Below are 16,580 nucleotides of genomic sequence, written 5' to 3'. Positions count from 1 at the left end.
GCATGTGGTGTATGCTGCAGAAAACATTATGTCTACTATATTTGGTGTTTGGAACATCTCAATGATTGTCAGGTGTACATGTTCAATTGGTGTGTGTCACCTGACCTTGACATCATTTTCATGGTTCAGTGGTCAAAGTTATGTTTTCTTGTATGGTCTGTTTTTTTATTACTATAAGCAATTGATGTGTGGAATGTTTGTTATGTGTACAATATAAATAAGATTACGTGGTATGATTTCAAATGACACAACTCTCCATCCAAGTCACATGAGTGTATTTAAGGTTAGCAATAATGAATAATAGGTCAAAGTACAACCTACAACATGGAGTCTATGCTCTCACCAAATTCCAAGCTATAAAGAGCACCAAAATGAACAGTGTCAAATAATTGAACTGGAAAACCAATGTTCTAATCTATCAACATGTTTATCTGTCAGTAAATGTCTGATATTGACCTAATTTTGATGGTTCATTTATCAAAGTTTACTTTTTCTTGTTAAGTTCTTTTTTTACATGGTGAACTATATTTGGTTGGAATGATCATGATGATTGTACGGTGTTATTGTAAATATTTGTCTGGTAGGTTTCATTTCACCTCAACCTTTTTTTCACAAAACAAAATTAAATGAAACTACAACTCTAGACCTTTCAAACCATGTGGGCAAACTAAACAGGCATAATTTGCTGGTAGTTTCAATCGCATATATATATTGTTTATTTATACATGTATATATGTTTTACAATATAGTTAAATTTTGCACATTGAAGGTGGACTTTACAACACATCTGTTGGGTGACTTGAGATGATAATGTGAACATCTTTGTCTTTTAAGTCTCATTGGCAATCATACTGTTTATGAACCAAGACTAAACAAACTGAAATTTTTTAAATCTTTATCTAATGCATAAGAGATTCAGTGTAACAACATCAAAATAAGTGTTTTCATAATTGCAAACATAAACAGAGTTACACAATAAATTAAGACATCTGAGAAACATTTCAATGGCAAACTTTATACAATTAATTGTCACTATACATATACACTTATATATGATCATGTTTAATTTGTATTTAAACCTTTTTGTGAGTTGAAATTTTAAGTTAATTTGTCTTTCATTTATTTCTTTACATAAAACTTCCAATAAAATACAAAAATCTTAAAAGGCTGCATTTAAAGAAACTATATATACATGTAAAACCACAACATGCACAAGAAAAACAAAAATTATGGGACTGTTCGTAGCTCATGCACAAGCCAAGGGGATGAAGACGGTCATAGATCTGAAATAGTAATTTTGATTCAATAAATACATGTACATGTATACAGAATTTTTTTCATTTTCAGAATTAAAAATTTTGTATTTTCTTAATCTGCATTAGTCATTCATTACGACTTCAATATTAAATCTATTTATAAAATATACACCCAAATACAGATGTATTTACCAGTAATTTTATTAGCTTTCCCCTAAATAAACTGTGATAATTAAAAGCGAGACATGTACAGATCCTGAATGTCTATTATACTATCATGACTATTAGCTATATAGGCAAATGCGAATTCAAATAATCATGATAATATATATTTCATTTTAAATTATTCATTTACCTTGGTAATGTGGCTGTCATTTTAGTTGAATGTAAATTAATTGTAATAAACTTTTTATTAATCATTAATTTGAATTTGATGTTGTTTTGCTATAAAAAAAGATATGAATTCTTCTGAAAAGCATGAAAAGTGAGAGTGATGCCACCTCTTGTATGTGCTATGTTTTATATTTCCTGAATCCTCCCTTATTTACCTTAATTGTAATCACGCATATTATATCTATATTATATACAGTGTATAGACATATATATAGGAATTTGCCATACCCTATTATGTACATGTAACTACAAACATGTATAAAAGCAAAGTTATATTTGTCACCAGCAATACTTATACAAGTGATTATAGTTGTTGGTCATGATCATGATGATGTTACAAATGTACATAAATGTGTGGGCGACATTGTAAACTTGCTACAGATTTTTTTTTTATTAAAGTTTGGTTTATCTTAATCGATCTGTTAATGTTTAGTTAATTATAAGTGGAAGTACAATAAATTAGAAGATATTCAACAGACCAAGTATGAAACATGTTTTGAAAATTTGCAAATCATGCAGTACATATGCAGCATGTCATGCATGTACATTTAATATATAAAAGAAAAAAAGTATGTCAAAAGAAATACTAATTGTTGTTAATCCAAAAATTGATTTACATATAAAATGTATTCTGTAAATCTGAAATCGTGGTTTAGGATAAGTTGAAGGGAAAACATGTACATGTATCTTTGCATTCTGAATAAAATTATTTTATCTTCAGGTAAATTAACATGATTTGTATAAGTATTGCCCTGGACTGTAGATAATATATAAACACAAAAGCCATCTAGAGAAAAATAGTAAGCACTAAGCTAGGATATATATGCTACATTATACACATATATGAAGTTATTATATAAATATACAATGTAGACTAAGCTAAAAAAAAAATCTATCTAAGTTCCCAATAACCACATAGAGAAATACATGAAATAGGAAGAAATAGCACTATATTCTAAGAAGAAAATACACATAACATTGATACATGTAAGACAGGTACACATTGTGTTTGTCACAACAACAAACTATATTATACTTACAAATAGTTTCTAAGTTCTAGAGAAATAATAAACATATCCATTTATTTCATATTTGTTTATACATACTGTTATTTATTGATTGCCCTTAGTTGCAGTAAATCATACTTTAACTTCTAATTGAATTGTGCATTCCAGTTCATACATATTGAGTTAGAGGATGGATATAAACGTAGCCATCGGCTTTATAGTAGGCTATTCAAATTTTAATCCATTCATTTTCTAATAAAATGTTTAAATTAATTAAATATGCCCATATGGGGTCATTATTTTTCTTGTTTAACTTTTACATCTAAAGCTTAGTATCATTTCTTTGCTTCTTACAAATGTATGCAGCGTTGCATCAAGTTAGTGCATTGTTGAAGGCCATAGTTACTCCACTTGCTTTATACTATGTATATATCAATAGTTGTAAAAGAAGATAAAGAAAACTGCTGTCAGCTGAAAAAAATTGTCATTTTAATTATATAAATACTTGCAATAAATGTGAAAATATGAAGACAGAAATAATTTACCTTTTGATCAGCAATGTTGTCAAGCAAACACAGTGATGTCATACGTTGAACCAAACTCAACTTCTGGTGATGTATCTGTGCAAGAATTGCATATACCATTCCTATGCGAGGCACAACTTTCTTTTGATGTATATTTAGGGTCAATTCAATCATTTTTGACAATACTGGCAGTTTGTCTTTAAATTCTTCACAAATATTATCCCAAGAAAATGCTGACATGTCACTATATGATATCTTCATTAGTTGACTAATAAATCCATGCTTATGATTGTTCATGGATTTCAATGTATCTGAGCTTTCCTTTGCATGATGCTGGATGGAATAATCAACAAAATGCTGGTTTTTTAGAAGTACATCTGCTATATGACTGACATAACCTCCTGAATTCAACAAGTGGAGAATATTGTTCTTTTCAGACTGAGACAAAACAGGCTTGGCTTTTGGACAGGTTTTCACTGATTGCTTTACTAAAGGTGTTGATGTTTTTTGAGCCTACAAAATAATAATGATATTAATTCTATTTCAAAATAAAATATCTTATTATTAATATTAGTTATTTCAAAATATACTACATGTATGTTTTATACAAGACGGCTGGAATGATATACATTTTAGGTACATAATTGTACATATATATATAGTACAGTATAAACCTAATATATTGACTGTTCCCAGGTATGTATGTACATGTAACCGTGCAATATTGAAAACATTTTTTTTTGTATATTATATATATATATATATATAAACTTAACATGATTAATGTGGGATACATGTGCATGTACATGTACTACAAAATGAGTCCAATATAAATAATAGTAAAACTGGTCCTTTAAAAAAGGATATCTAGAAATGTGATTTGAGAACATACAATGTACATGTATGATGTACATGTACATGTACGTCCCCTTTTAAACATGTTAAATATTCATCGAAAAATAATATACATTCATGAATGACATATATACAATGTATTGACCTATAATTGTTAATTTGAATACATTGTGACTTGGATGGAGAGTTGTCTCATTGGCACTTATACCATGGCATCATATCTAATTTATATGTATATAAATGTATATATAACATGAATAATATGTGAACAAAATTAGATTAGTTTTATTTCTACTGAGATGCTGATGTGCAAATGTACCAACTATGCACGTAAATTATGTACAAAATAACATGGACATAATAATTACCTTGACATCATTCTTTAGAGGCTTGCTGTAGCTATGTTCTGTTGAATTGTCGGTAAACCCACTATCATTTAACAATGATCTTTTCACTTGTTTAGGTTTAGCGAAACACTCTGATTTCACTACTGAATCTATTGATGGAGACGGTACTGGTGTCATTGGCAAAATTGGTATTGATGTAGATATTGAATTGTTCATTAATATTGGTGACATGAAAATTCCACTGTCTGACATCATTGGACTTAAAAAACTAATGTTATTTGTTACATCCTTCAAGGGTGATGTATTTAGGCATCTCTTAATTCCATGTTTTGATGTCTTGCATTTATGTCTGAAGTCAATAATTAGCTGGTCTATTTTCAAAAGTTTCTCATAGCACATTCTACACATTACCCCTTCTAATACATTCAGCTCACCATATTTTAACAAAAGTTCTGAAACGTTTTTACCAGATCGATTTTTCCCGGCGACATTTCTTTTTTCTCTTGGCTTCTCTCCACAAACACAACACACTGTGGACGATTTTCTTGGTGTTTGAAAGTCCGAGTTCTCCGTCTGACCCATGACTGTAAAGATGATCGCGAATAATACACAAAAAACATATGTTGACATATTACAGTACTTCATTAGACATAAATCAAAGTCTTTAATCTATCAGGCTCTGCTAACATTAGCTTTATCAGAATTTTCCACATTATGTTATTTACCGCCATTTTTTCTGTTTACAAATACTGACATGCGCATTTTCTTTATCCGGTGTATTAATCACGTGAAAAACTTCAGTCCTGATCAGCGCTGAAACATAGTCACGTGGATTGTATTACGCCTGGCCTTATCGACGCAGTATGATTGGGCCAGGTTTCCAGGCTAGAACTATTTCTGAACTGCAACGTTGAACTTGAATACAGAAATGACTTATTTCCGTACTTTGACAATTGAATGAAAAAATCAGAACACAAACTGTATATACCCAAAGAACAGTGGCGGATTCTGATATTCTTATACTGGCCTGCTTATTGGGCCTATTTTAGTCGTTGTAAAGGGTAGATATACAGTATGAAATTACTTGTAAAAATGTTAGATTAAAACCTCTTCATGTGTGTAATTTAATAATTTATATATAAACGTATATATACATATAATCACAAGGCAAAAGATAGCACTATATATTTCAACCACCAAAATAAAACGTAGTCCTATTAAAGGATTATAAATCTCGAGTTATAAATATAAACCCGGGATTGTTATAGAAACAGACTAAGCGAGAAACGGGTTCTTCAAGTTGATAAAACCAAGGATTTGTATATAGTTAGATCTAACTATACAAATCCTTGATAAAACAATCTTTTTAAAAGAGCTAATGACAAGGAACTCTTATATAGTTATGTTTGCATATATACATATAGTCTATTCAATATTTTTCAAAAAAAAATATTAAGTAGTTTTTTTATCGATTTTTTTACCATAAGATGTAAAAATATTTAACATTTTATTAATTATTTGGCTTTGATATTATTCATAAATACATGTATATAGGAAGATGTGGTGTGAGTGCCAATTAGGCAGCAACCATTTGATTTTCTGGGGGGGGGGGGGGGGGCTATGGTTTTTTTTTCTGGACAAATGTTTTTTTTCGCCTGCGGCGAAAAACAATCTATTTTTTTCGCGACAAGTCGAAAACAATTTTTTTCTTTCAAATTTAGCATTACATATAGTGGCAGCTGAGGGTGAAACAAACAATTTTTTTTTCTCAGAATCAAAAACAAATTATTTTTTTCTCCAAAAACTGGAAACAAACTTTTTTTTCCAAAAAAAAACCATAGCCCCACCCAGAAAATCAAATGGTTGCTGCCTTAGACAACTCTCCATCGTGCACGTTTTAATTTTCTGACGAAGTTTACAGAAAGTAAAATAATTCTTGAAAAGCTTGCTTTACATGTATTCTAGCCAAATTAAAATCGAAAACATTTGCATTTGTGTTTAACCTTTCCAAGGATTTGTATAGTAAGATCTAACTATACAAATCCTTGACCGTTCAAATAAGGAAAACCAAACTCACGAAATTCAAAATCATGGCAAAATAAACAATAAATATTCAGACTTTCTACATCTTATGGTACATTGTATATATTTTATAATAATCGCTCATAAAATTACTTGGTAATATTCTTTTTTAAATATCTATTTTGGTTGAAATGATAGGACATTTTTTCAGTGGGAACTCACTTTTGTTCTATGGCTGTAACTGTACATGTATGTGTGTATTTGCGGATCCAGGGGAGGGGGTTCCGGGGTTTGGAACCCCGTTATTTTTGGCCGATCAATGCATTTGAATGGGGACATTTAGTTGGATCCCCCTTTTCAATCAATTGGCATTTTTTATATTTTTTTAATTTTTATTTCACGCAAAGGACACCATGAAGCCATTTAAATACAAAGCCATCTTGACATCTTATCATTTTTGGTTTTCAGGGGATTTTATTTTTTAAATGTGCATGTTTAAAAAAAAGCTTTCATTTTTAATAGTTCAAGAAATGAATTTTGATAGCAATATTTTAACGCTTCTTTTTTAAGAAATTGTAATCGCATAACTGAATTGCTACTTTTTTTTTGCCGTCCTACATTCACATTTTATACATCACATGTATATAAATAGTAAAATAGACCCACGTGAAATTGATTTATTAACGTAATTGGAATAATTTCAATAATTATTTGAAATTGATTTTCGAGTAAGTGGTTATTTAAATAATTGATATTTTTACAATAATTAACACGGATGAAGAATGATTATCTATCACAAGAAAACTTTCAACAAATTTTAAATCTATTTTAGAATCATTATAAGAAAAAAAGAAGTTTAAAATGAAAAAAAAATGGGAATTTGGGTGAAACACTTTTCAACCTATAATGTATAATATTGTAGCAGTTCAGTTTAAAATCATTATGAGATATAATTTTTAAAACTATAAAACCTAAACATTGTTCAATCTTTTCCCTTATTAACTGACCAGGGTATAAAATGTTGTTTTTTTAACAGAAATCGTATGCAAAATGTATACTGACCTTTTCTCTGCGCACTGTCTTCATGGTGATCTGTTTCTTTTGTAAATCGACGAAGTCAACGAAGTATACGTAATAATGATGCGACGGTTGTTTAATAAATTAATTTGTTAATGAATTCAATGAAGATGACATTGACTTTTTGTTCCATTTTTTGGGGGGGTATAATTACAAGATTTAATTGGTTATGTAAACTCACCAATGAAATTGAATGTCTTCTTCATCATTTAATGAAATTGGCATTAAACATGTCACAGGTGGGGGGGCATATGAATTAATATATTCGTTTATTCCTGTGTCCTTATTTTGGAACACCTGTCATCACAAATTTGTGTAATACATATAATCCTATGTGTCAATTATTTACTTTAATTATTGTGTAAACAAAATTCTTACTGATACATGTACATAAATGTGCAATGTGCATAAGTAAATATAACATACATAAAAATAAAGAACACAAGTACTGGGGGGAGGGGGCTAAAGATGGACAATTTAATGTTTGTCTCTGAAAAATACATAGAGGAAAAAATACTTTGTCTTTTACTTTCAAAACATGTAAAATCATACTTTGGATGGGTTTTCAAACTCTGTTATGGCATAGTCATACACATTTTAAAATAAAACACATGAGGTTCTGAGGGTGTTTTTTTTTCAATTCTCGACTATTTAAATGTTTATTTATTTATATATAAATTTTGATTTAAAAAAATTTCATGATTCAGAATAAACTATTATCATCAGAAAGTGCATCATAAGCCTAATAGGCCGGCCGATTATTTTGTATTTTTAAACATGCATTTATTTGTATATTCAGGTTGCACTATAACATGTATAATAAATTTCTTCTATATATTAATTTATGCCATGTTTCTTTATTTTTTTATATTTTAACACCCCATTATTCTCTATTCATTTTATTAAAGCTCCTCATTTTTTTCTATTCTTCATTCTTTAGCACCCCATTATTCTTTATATTTTTTGATATTTTTTCCCTGTTAACATTGTTTATATTTTTGGCCATTATTATCTATTTTGTTAACCCATATAGACCATCCATCATAAATTATTTACAACTAATTTTTCCCTCATACTATTTTCAATAACTCAAAACAGAAAAGTCACACTTCATTTTTCACACTAAGAAATATGTCAGAACATGCAGGACATGAATTCTCAGATCTGTTCTCAGAATATAGAATAATGGACATGAAATTTAAAACAAAGAGAGAACAGAACAACAGATAAATACATAGACATTATATGTATAAAGAAAAGGTTACCCCTGTACATGTTGTTTTTATAATTTGAGAATTGAGTCTTCAGCTTCACACAAATAATCCATCTAGTGAAACTGATCCTTTAGAAACTAATAGTTAGTAGTAGTGTAAACAATAATAGTTTTGTCAGGTACAAATCAGACTGCAAAATTAGTACACAAAAAAAAAGTGTGTGATTTCAAATTGTTGAAGTATTGTACAAATAAGAAATGTCTCTTATTACCAGCATTGTGTATACAGCCTTTGCTTATAAACTAGAGAAGTAGAAAGGGAGACTGCAATTTTACTCTTCAATTTTTGGAGAAACCCATTTACTCTTTTATGCATAAATCTATACTTTGTAAATAAGTAGTGTAGGTACATAAGGGGGAAATTTTCATCATGTATGGATACTTTTTATAATATACCTACAGGCAGCTCTAATTAATTATGGTTATATATAGTTTCATTTTAATACATATTCAAATATTGATTTGTCTTCTGAAAACAAGTTCATTTTAAGTTGACTTTCAGTAGCATGAATGTTAAACATAAACTATTCTGTTAGACATTATAATAGCTATATTTAAATTCAGCCTTCTCAATATACATGTATATATGTATTAAACTAAATCATTTAATAATTCAACGTCAACTTTACATTTCAAATACTCAAATTTACTGTAGCTTATTAATACTTGATTTAGAAAGATTTTTTTGTCTTTCTTTTTCTGATATATATAGTAGTTGCATAAAATCAAGATCATATTTTTTTATATCTGATTATTGATATCAATCGTTACAATGTATATAATTACTGTTACAATTTAAGATTAAATTCTAAATTACAAAATAAATATTTAATCAGATGATGTTTACTTTTTCTTGCCGGTTATGAACAAAAAGTCAAATTCATCATTTTGTTTTTGTTGAAATACCCAGGATTAGTGCAGATTTTAAATGTCATCAAATCATGAGGGTTTGGATGGGTGTTCTTTGATTCTCTATTATTTGATTTAAAAAGGTTATTTCAGTTATCTATTCTATATACTTTTGTTGGATAAGAATCTCTATTGTTCATATTCAGGCACCTAATTTTTTTCTCTTATTTATTTTTAGGGTCTATTTTGTCTAATCTTTCAGGGGCGGATCCAGCCATTTAAAAAAGGGGGAGTACCAACCCCCTCCACACCTTCAATGATATTTTTTTAGTTCAAATATCAATGTAAGAATAAGGATATGTGACATGATTACCAATGAAACAACTATCCACCATAGTTGAAATGAAGCAGAATTTTGTAAGCCTGGCTACAATACAGTCTTCAACAATAGGAAAATCCCATACTATATACAACATTTTAAGTCATCTATTAATCATTTTAAAGGCCCTGACATGTACAGTGAAACAATTCAAAAAATAAATCTAAAATCCTAGTTTACAACAAAATAATTTCCAGAAGCAAATATGGCAGCTAGATTAGAAGCGGCTTGATCCTTACCAGATAGGCACATTACAATTTAATGCATTAATTGTCTGAATTTACTATTAAAACTTTGCGTTCAAATAAGTGGATGCAATGCAAGTTATTATAGGATACCATGCCACCTTCTACAATAAAATAATAAATTGTAGGGGGGGGGGGGTTTAAAGGTCCCCCTGACCCCCACAAGAAAAATATAAAACAATTTAATTCAGAATTTAACTTATTTATAACAAATCAATTTATATGAAAGTCCCATTTCTGTTTAATTCCTACACATCTAAGATCATCACGATCCAATTCTCTTGAGCCCGTTATTCTCTACTCTTTATTTTTTTAAAAATAACATATATCTTTTCCTATTCTTTTAATATTGACAATTATACTGCACATGCCCATTATTCTCTATTTTTCAAATCTTTTCAATGCCACCAAAAACTTGCATTTGGTTCTGTACATTATATGTAATTGCAACTCAATTATAATATACATGTTTCTAGGTCTTGAAATTAATGCATGTGTGTTTCATGCAGAAAACATAGGAAGTAAAATGAAATAAATATTACTTCCATGATAAAACATGTAATAAACTTTGCAATCCTTGTACACGAATGAAGCTGAAATTTCTGTGCGAATTTTAACTACATTGTTTTAAACCATGCTTTTATGTTATGCATTGTAACAATATTATAGTTACTGGCAAGAAATACAAAATGAAAGACTGGCAAGAAATACAAAATGAAAGCCACGGTACTATACGGTAAAAAGAAAGGTACAACGACAAAGGTTAGAAAGAAATATCAATGCAAACTGTTCATCTGTTTAGGCAGCGGTTTGAAGTTTATTTGCCGGTATATTACTGTTGTGTAAATCGGAGTCAAGCTGTCCAATTGAACGTTATATTTAATAAGAAGGAAAAAGATGCAAACATAATAATAAATATTATAATTAATTGACTGCGTCGTTTGACGACTTCCTTTTAGAGATCGACTAAGGTGTCTTCATCGAGGTCCGCGTTTGTCACATGCTACTATTCCAAAGTTCGTTTTACATACAAATTTTAAATATACAGGTATCCGTTCGATCCGTGCATAAAATTAAAGAACGGACTGATCGATGACCGTTGTCACGGTAACTCTCACATAGCTTATTTGACGTATCTGACGGATCCTATGGGTCACCGATCACCGATCAGTCATCGATCAGTCAAACATCCGTCACCGATCATTCACCGATCAGTCCAGTTCACGTCAAACAGTAACGCCTAAGGTTGCAAGTACTGTACACTGGTACAAGAATGGGTCAAGTATTACATGCTAGGTTACAGATTAATAGTAGTTCTTTAAATGAACATTTGTTCAAACGAAAATCTAGTAGATTCTTCAAAGTGCTCTTGTGGTCTAATCGAGTCTACAGCTCATTTGTTATTGCATTGTAAAATATATGACGAATTGCGTAATAACATTATTTTCTCAGTTAATTATCCAGTCACCCTAAACACTTACTTTCATTTGGATCACAAGCTCTAACTTTAGCCCAAAACAAAGATATTTTTGGAAAAGTACAAAAGTTCTTACTAAAGTGCAAGAGATTTACAAATTAAATTGTTATTAAATATTTTCACAAAGTTGCATTTCATCTCAACATGTGTGTAGTATTTAAGTGTTTTCTTTTTCTGTTTTCTATTTTTCGTCTAATTGTCTCTATTTTTTTTCTTTTGTTGTATTTTCATTATTTTAAAATTATATTTTGTTTCTCTCCTTCTTTTTGTGTTATATAGTTACTTATGTATTCTTGTTCCATATCATCGTAACATTGCATGCTATATTTATGTCATCGTTAACTGGAGTTATTATTTCAAGGAAACGGATTAATAAAAACTATGTACATATTGTTTCCGAATCCTATTATTATTGTGTATTTTGTATGATGATATATTTGTAATGATGATGAAGAAATATGTTTAAGGTGGTAGCCAACACTTCAACTAAAATTAATTTGGCTCGTTTAATTTTCTTAAAATTTTGACAAAGTATTTACTTTGACCCCTTTACAAAAATTTGAACCAACAGTTTAATCAGAAAAAATAAACTGGTTATATAGCAGTTTGACAAATACTTATTTTGATCATTGAGAAGCTTAATATTCCCTTTATAACACAACGTAATTAAAACGTTTAGCTGATTTTACAGAGTTATCTCCCTGTAGTGTTAGGTACCACCTTAAACGAACCGAAGATAACACGTGCAGGAATTTTGATAAAGTCGGTGTCCCGATTGTTGTCTTACACAATCAAAACGTGACATGTGTCAACAACATTTATGCATTTGTTGTTTAAATTTTGATGATAGGAAGACAATTTACGAACGTTTTTGTGCTTTCTTTACGTCTTTTTTTTTAAATAATGTATTCTAAAATATTTCAGATATATGGTATGCGTATAATTAACTCTCGATTTTCAATAAAATATCAACACAAGTTTTGTGCAAAATTATATCAACCTGTGACACAGATCCTAAAATCCTTATATATTTTATTGTGGTTAATTCTGTTGAATGACGAACATTATTCCCGTTGTAAGTATAGTAATGTTCAGAAATATTTTTTTCTACATTTCAGTTGTTTAAGATTTGTTTTTAGTTATTGGACTAAAGAAGTAACTGATCCTACATTACAGGAATAACAATAAACATACCTTTAAATAAAACCACCAACAGGACAACAAGGGTAGCGTTGACCTCACCCAAGGCAAACAAACAAAACAGCCTGTAATTCAGTGGTTTTCGTTTTGTGTATGTGTCACTTACTTGTTTTTCGTTCATTTTTTTATATATATAAATAAGGCCGTTAGTATTCTCGCTTGAATTGTTTTACATTGTCATATCGGGGCGTTGTATAGCTGACTATGCAGCATTGGGTTTGCTGATTGTTGAAGGCCGTACGGTGACCTATAGTTGTTAATATTTGTTTCATTTTGGTCTCTTGTGGAGAGTTGTCTCATTGGAAATCATACCACATCTTCTTTTTTGTATTTAATAAAAACCAACACATAACAAAGGATAACAGAATAACTTTTTGTTGTCATGTTTCTCTTTTCACCGGGCCAGTTTCGGCGTTATATCTTAGAAGTATATCCAAATTATCTTTACAAAGAATTCCGCCGAAGTTGGTGCTAGGGACGTCCTAAACGTGTGGTGGGGTTGGAGAATTTGATCCATTTTTGGTGTACAAAACTTTAAAAAGACACGCAATACCTATGTATGGTCCTCATTTATTTCCACGTAAAAGTTTTAACTTCCAAACATTTTATGGACACATGATCAATATTCCGTTATTGAAACAACAGATCGTACTGGCCAACGGAATTTCGGATACACCAAACTAAGTAATTCATATCTTGTTAACAGGCTTTTGTATTTTTCAAAATTATCATTCAATATGTGTTCTACAAGGACTAACATTTCTTCAACTGTCTTCTGATACCTTCAACACTATAATAAATTCTACGTAGCTGTATATTTACACCTATACGTAGAAACTATTTTGTTAGCATATTTTGTTTTGTCGTGCATATACTTATTTTGTGTCATGGATTAATACCCCATAATTGTTTGTGTTTCTGTGACAATAAACCTAAAGATAAATGTTCTATGTTTGTCTTTTTGTTTTATTTTTACTTCAATAAACGATAACTTTTAAAAAGATAATCATATAAAATGTACTAGGTAAATTCAGTGTCATATCTTTCCAAATATGTTATAGGCACAATAAACTGCATAGAAATTAATAAAAACGGTCAGTTAAACATTTTAGTCTCGGTTTACATAAAAATTGTGTGTATCAATAGTATAACACTATATGTACATTATATCAATAATATGCTCTTCAATTTGGTACTTTATTTGGCCTTTTTAACTGTTTTGGATTTGAGCGGCACTGATGAGTCTTTTGTATACGAAACGCGAGTCTGGCATAACTACAAAATTTAATTCTTGTAATACTATCTATGATGAGTTTATCTATCCTTTCGAAGTCGTTTAATTGCATTTATATTGTTGCTGAATTGTACATAGTCGCCTATGGAAACTAGTATTATTCTCCGTAACATAGAAATATGAATGATTGAAAAGGTCGGTTATAATTGGACACCGATTATACTGGAAACCATGTACAAGGTCAGAGGTCAGACTATTTTGTTACTATAGACGACGTCCGACTCAGTATTCCATTAGAACTTTCATCGAAAATACTCATCTTAGCGAAACATAGCTTCGAGGATAAAAATGAAAACTTTGCTGAGGTTTTGATAGTAACAAGAGACTATAAATATATAATGAATCAATTAGATTATACATGAACAATAAGCATAAGGAACCAACGGGTCATATTTACTATTGCCACCAATGGGTCTTAATGCATCGAGAAACTCTCGCACTTGGAGGCGTCCTTTATCTGACCCCTAAACAAAGATGTATAATGGTGTACTTTTTCTTAAATTGTTATTTGGATGGAGAGTTGTCTCATTGGCACTCACACCACATCTTCCTATATCTAGTTCAGTGATAATGGTAGTCATATTAAACTCCAAATTATACACAAAAAACTAAAAAAAAAACTAAAATTTAAAACAAGACTTACAAAGGCCAGAGGATCCTGACTTGGGACTGGCGCAGCATTGCAGCCGGGTAAAGCATGTTTTATGAGATCTGAAATAATCTAGGTTTCAGCTTCGACTAGTTGTCTTTAAGTTATTTGGGATTTGTGCGTCGATCCCATCTAGCTAGTTAATCCTTTATCACTTAGTTTTCACAATTTAATATCATCTTGCGCTAATGCACAACTGAACAAGGTCAATCACAAGTATGTTTAACTAAGCCATATTTTTTATGCTCTTGTATCAGAGAAGGAGCCTGCAATTTAGTGGTTGGCGTTGATATTGTTTGCTATAGTTTGTATCACTGATTATTTTAGTATACATATGATTGTTCAGGTTTCTTATTCAAATAACTTCACATTTTATAATCCTTGGATATTCAACAGTTAACAAAATGGTTTGAGATTTACAAAGTGTCTCAATCCTTTTTGAAGATTATAACTTTACTGGGGTCTTGTCATTTCTGCAAAATTTTATACCGAGTGGGGCCCGGCCAACCAAAATACTACAAAATAGTATCAAAAATTAAAGCAAATACTTATTGACTCTAAGTCACAATCATGTGTACTGATGGGTGACATGTCTTTATGCGGACTGCTACATTGTGATCTAACATGTTAATTAGGAACAGTCTCAACGTGTGTATCAAGTACAAATCAGAGTAAATATTCATATCGCATTTGCATGTTCTTCTTTTAAATATGCATTTAATTTGCTACTCGGCATTAAACAGCTTTCCATCATAATCATCATTTGGTGTACTTTTAGATACAGGTGTTTCAACTTTTTAATATTACCTTGCTTTAAACGAAATATGATTTCAGTTTTCCAATTGTGATATATTTTTTATTGCAGTCACATTCCAACAGAGACTGCATATGGAGTATATAACTCCCAGTTGATATGATAATCCATGGCGTGTACCTCCTATCCTTGATATAGGGTTGCTGCAGACAAGGAAGCTAATAAACCAAGAGTTTCAAGTGGTGAAATTAAAATCATATCTTCGTAAATTTTACACAAGTGGTTTGACCGTTACAGAATATCCGTTTCACAAATAATAGCGGATATATTCTTTATGTCGTAACTACACTTATAACGGGTTAATACTAATGTTAACAACACGACAGTGCCACATGTGGAGCAGGATCTGGTTACCCCCAGTTATTGGTAGTGTTCCTTTGCTCAATTTTAAGTTTTCTATCGTGTTTTGAGTACAACTGTTTGGCTGTTTGTCTTCTTCTTTATTAGCCATGGCGTTGTCAGTTTATTTTCGACTGATGAGTTTGAATGTCTCTTTGGTATCTTTCGCCCCTCTCTTACACATATTTGTTTGTAGATTCAAAATACAGATAAGGCAAATATGTTTATCTATAGTAATGTTTATTAAGTATCTACGTCTATGGGAAATCAATTTACAATACAATAATAAAATGTCACTGTCACATGTTTTATTTACTGTTTTTTAAACACAGAATTGCATATGCATATGTTTGCCAAAAAAAGCAGGAGAGGAATACATGAAGAAATAAAATGCTCTTAAGCAGACATCAAAATTAAATAACAAACAAGTCATTAATGTTGCACATTAAAGAGCTTGGTTTGAAAAAAAAAACCAAAAAACAAGTTTTAACAAACAGAAAAAGTGGATTTTATATAAGTTATCATTTAAACCAATACATATATATCGTTATTTATACTTGTTTGAATTTTATATTTATTT

At 30.2% G+C, this 16,580-nt stretch overlaps 1 protein-coding gene across 2 annotated transcripts; it reads right to left on the bottom strand.

The window, feature by feature from the left end:
• Nucleotides 1-1,228: 1,228 nt before the first annotated feature.
• Nucleotides 1,229-5,258, bottom strand: LOC139486585 (uncharacterized). 2 transcript variants are annotated; one of them, XM_071271511.1, is made up of 4 exons: nt 4,404-5,258; nt 3,202-3,693; nt 2,690-2,705; nt 1,229-1,283 (listed from the first exon to the last, which is right to left on the bottom strand). In XM_071271511.1, the coding sequence occupies exons 1-4, from the start codon at nt 5,025-5,027 to the stop codon at nt 1,276-1,278; spliced, it is 1,140 nt and encodes a 379-aa protein (XP_071127612.1). In that variant the 5' UTR covers nt 5,028-5,258; the 3' UTR covers nt 1,229-1,275. The 2 variants fall into 2 exon arrangements, with proteins under 2 accessions (XP_071127612.1, XP_071127611.1); XM_071271510.1 differs by lacking the exon at nt 1,229-1,283 and having other exon boundaries at nt 2,268-2,705.
• Between the last annotated feature and the right edge of the window lie 11,322 nt (nt 5,259-16,580).

The sequence above is a fragment of the Mytilus edulis genome, chromosome 8 (genome assembly GCF_963676685.1).
Source record: "Mytilus edulis chromosome 8, xbMytEdul2.2, whole genome shotgun sequence".
Lineage (NCBI taxonomy): Eukaryota > Metazoa > Mollusca > Bivalvia > Mytilida > Mytilidae > Mytilus > Mytilus edulis.
This window is presented reverse-complemented; position numbering and strand designations above follow the sequence as displayed.

Bases quoted from the DNA above. Each gene is read 5' to 3' on its own strand.
- LOC139486585 (XM_071271510.1), bottom strand. From the start codon at position 5,027: ATGAAGTACTGTAATATGTCAACATATGTTTTTTGTGTATTATTCGCG. The intron at 3,694-4,403 runs GTAATTATTATG...ATTATTTTGTAG, and splicing joins CTCTAAAGAATGATGTCAAG to GCTCAAAAAACATCAACACC. The intron at 2,706-3,201 runs GTAAATTATTTC...TTATTTCTCTAG, and splicing joins ACAACATTGCTGATCAAAAG to AACTTAGAAACTATTTGTAA.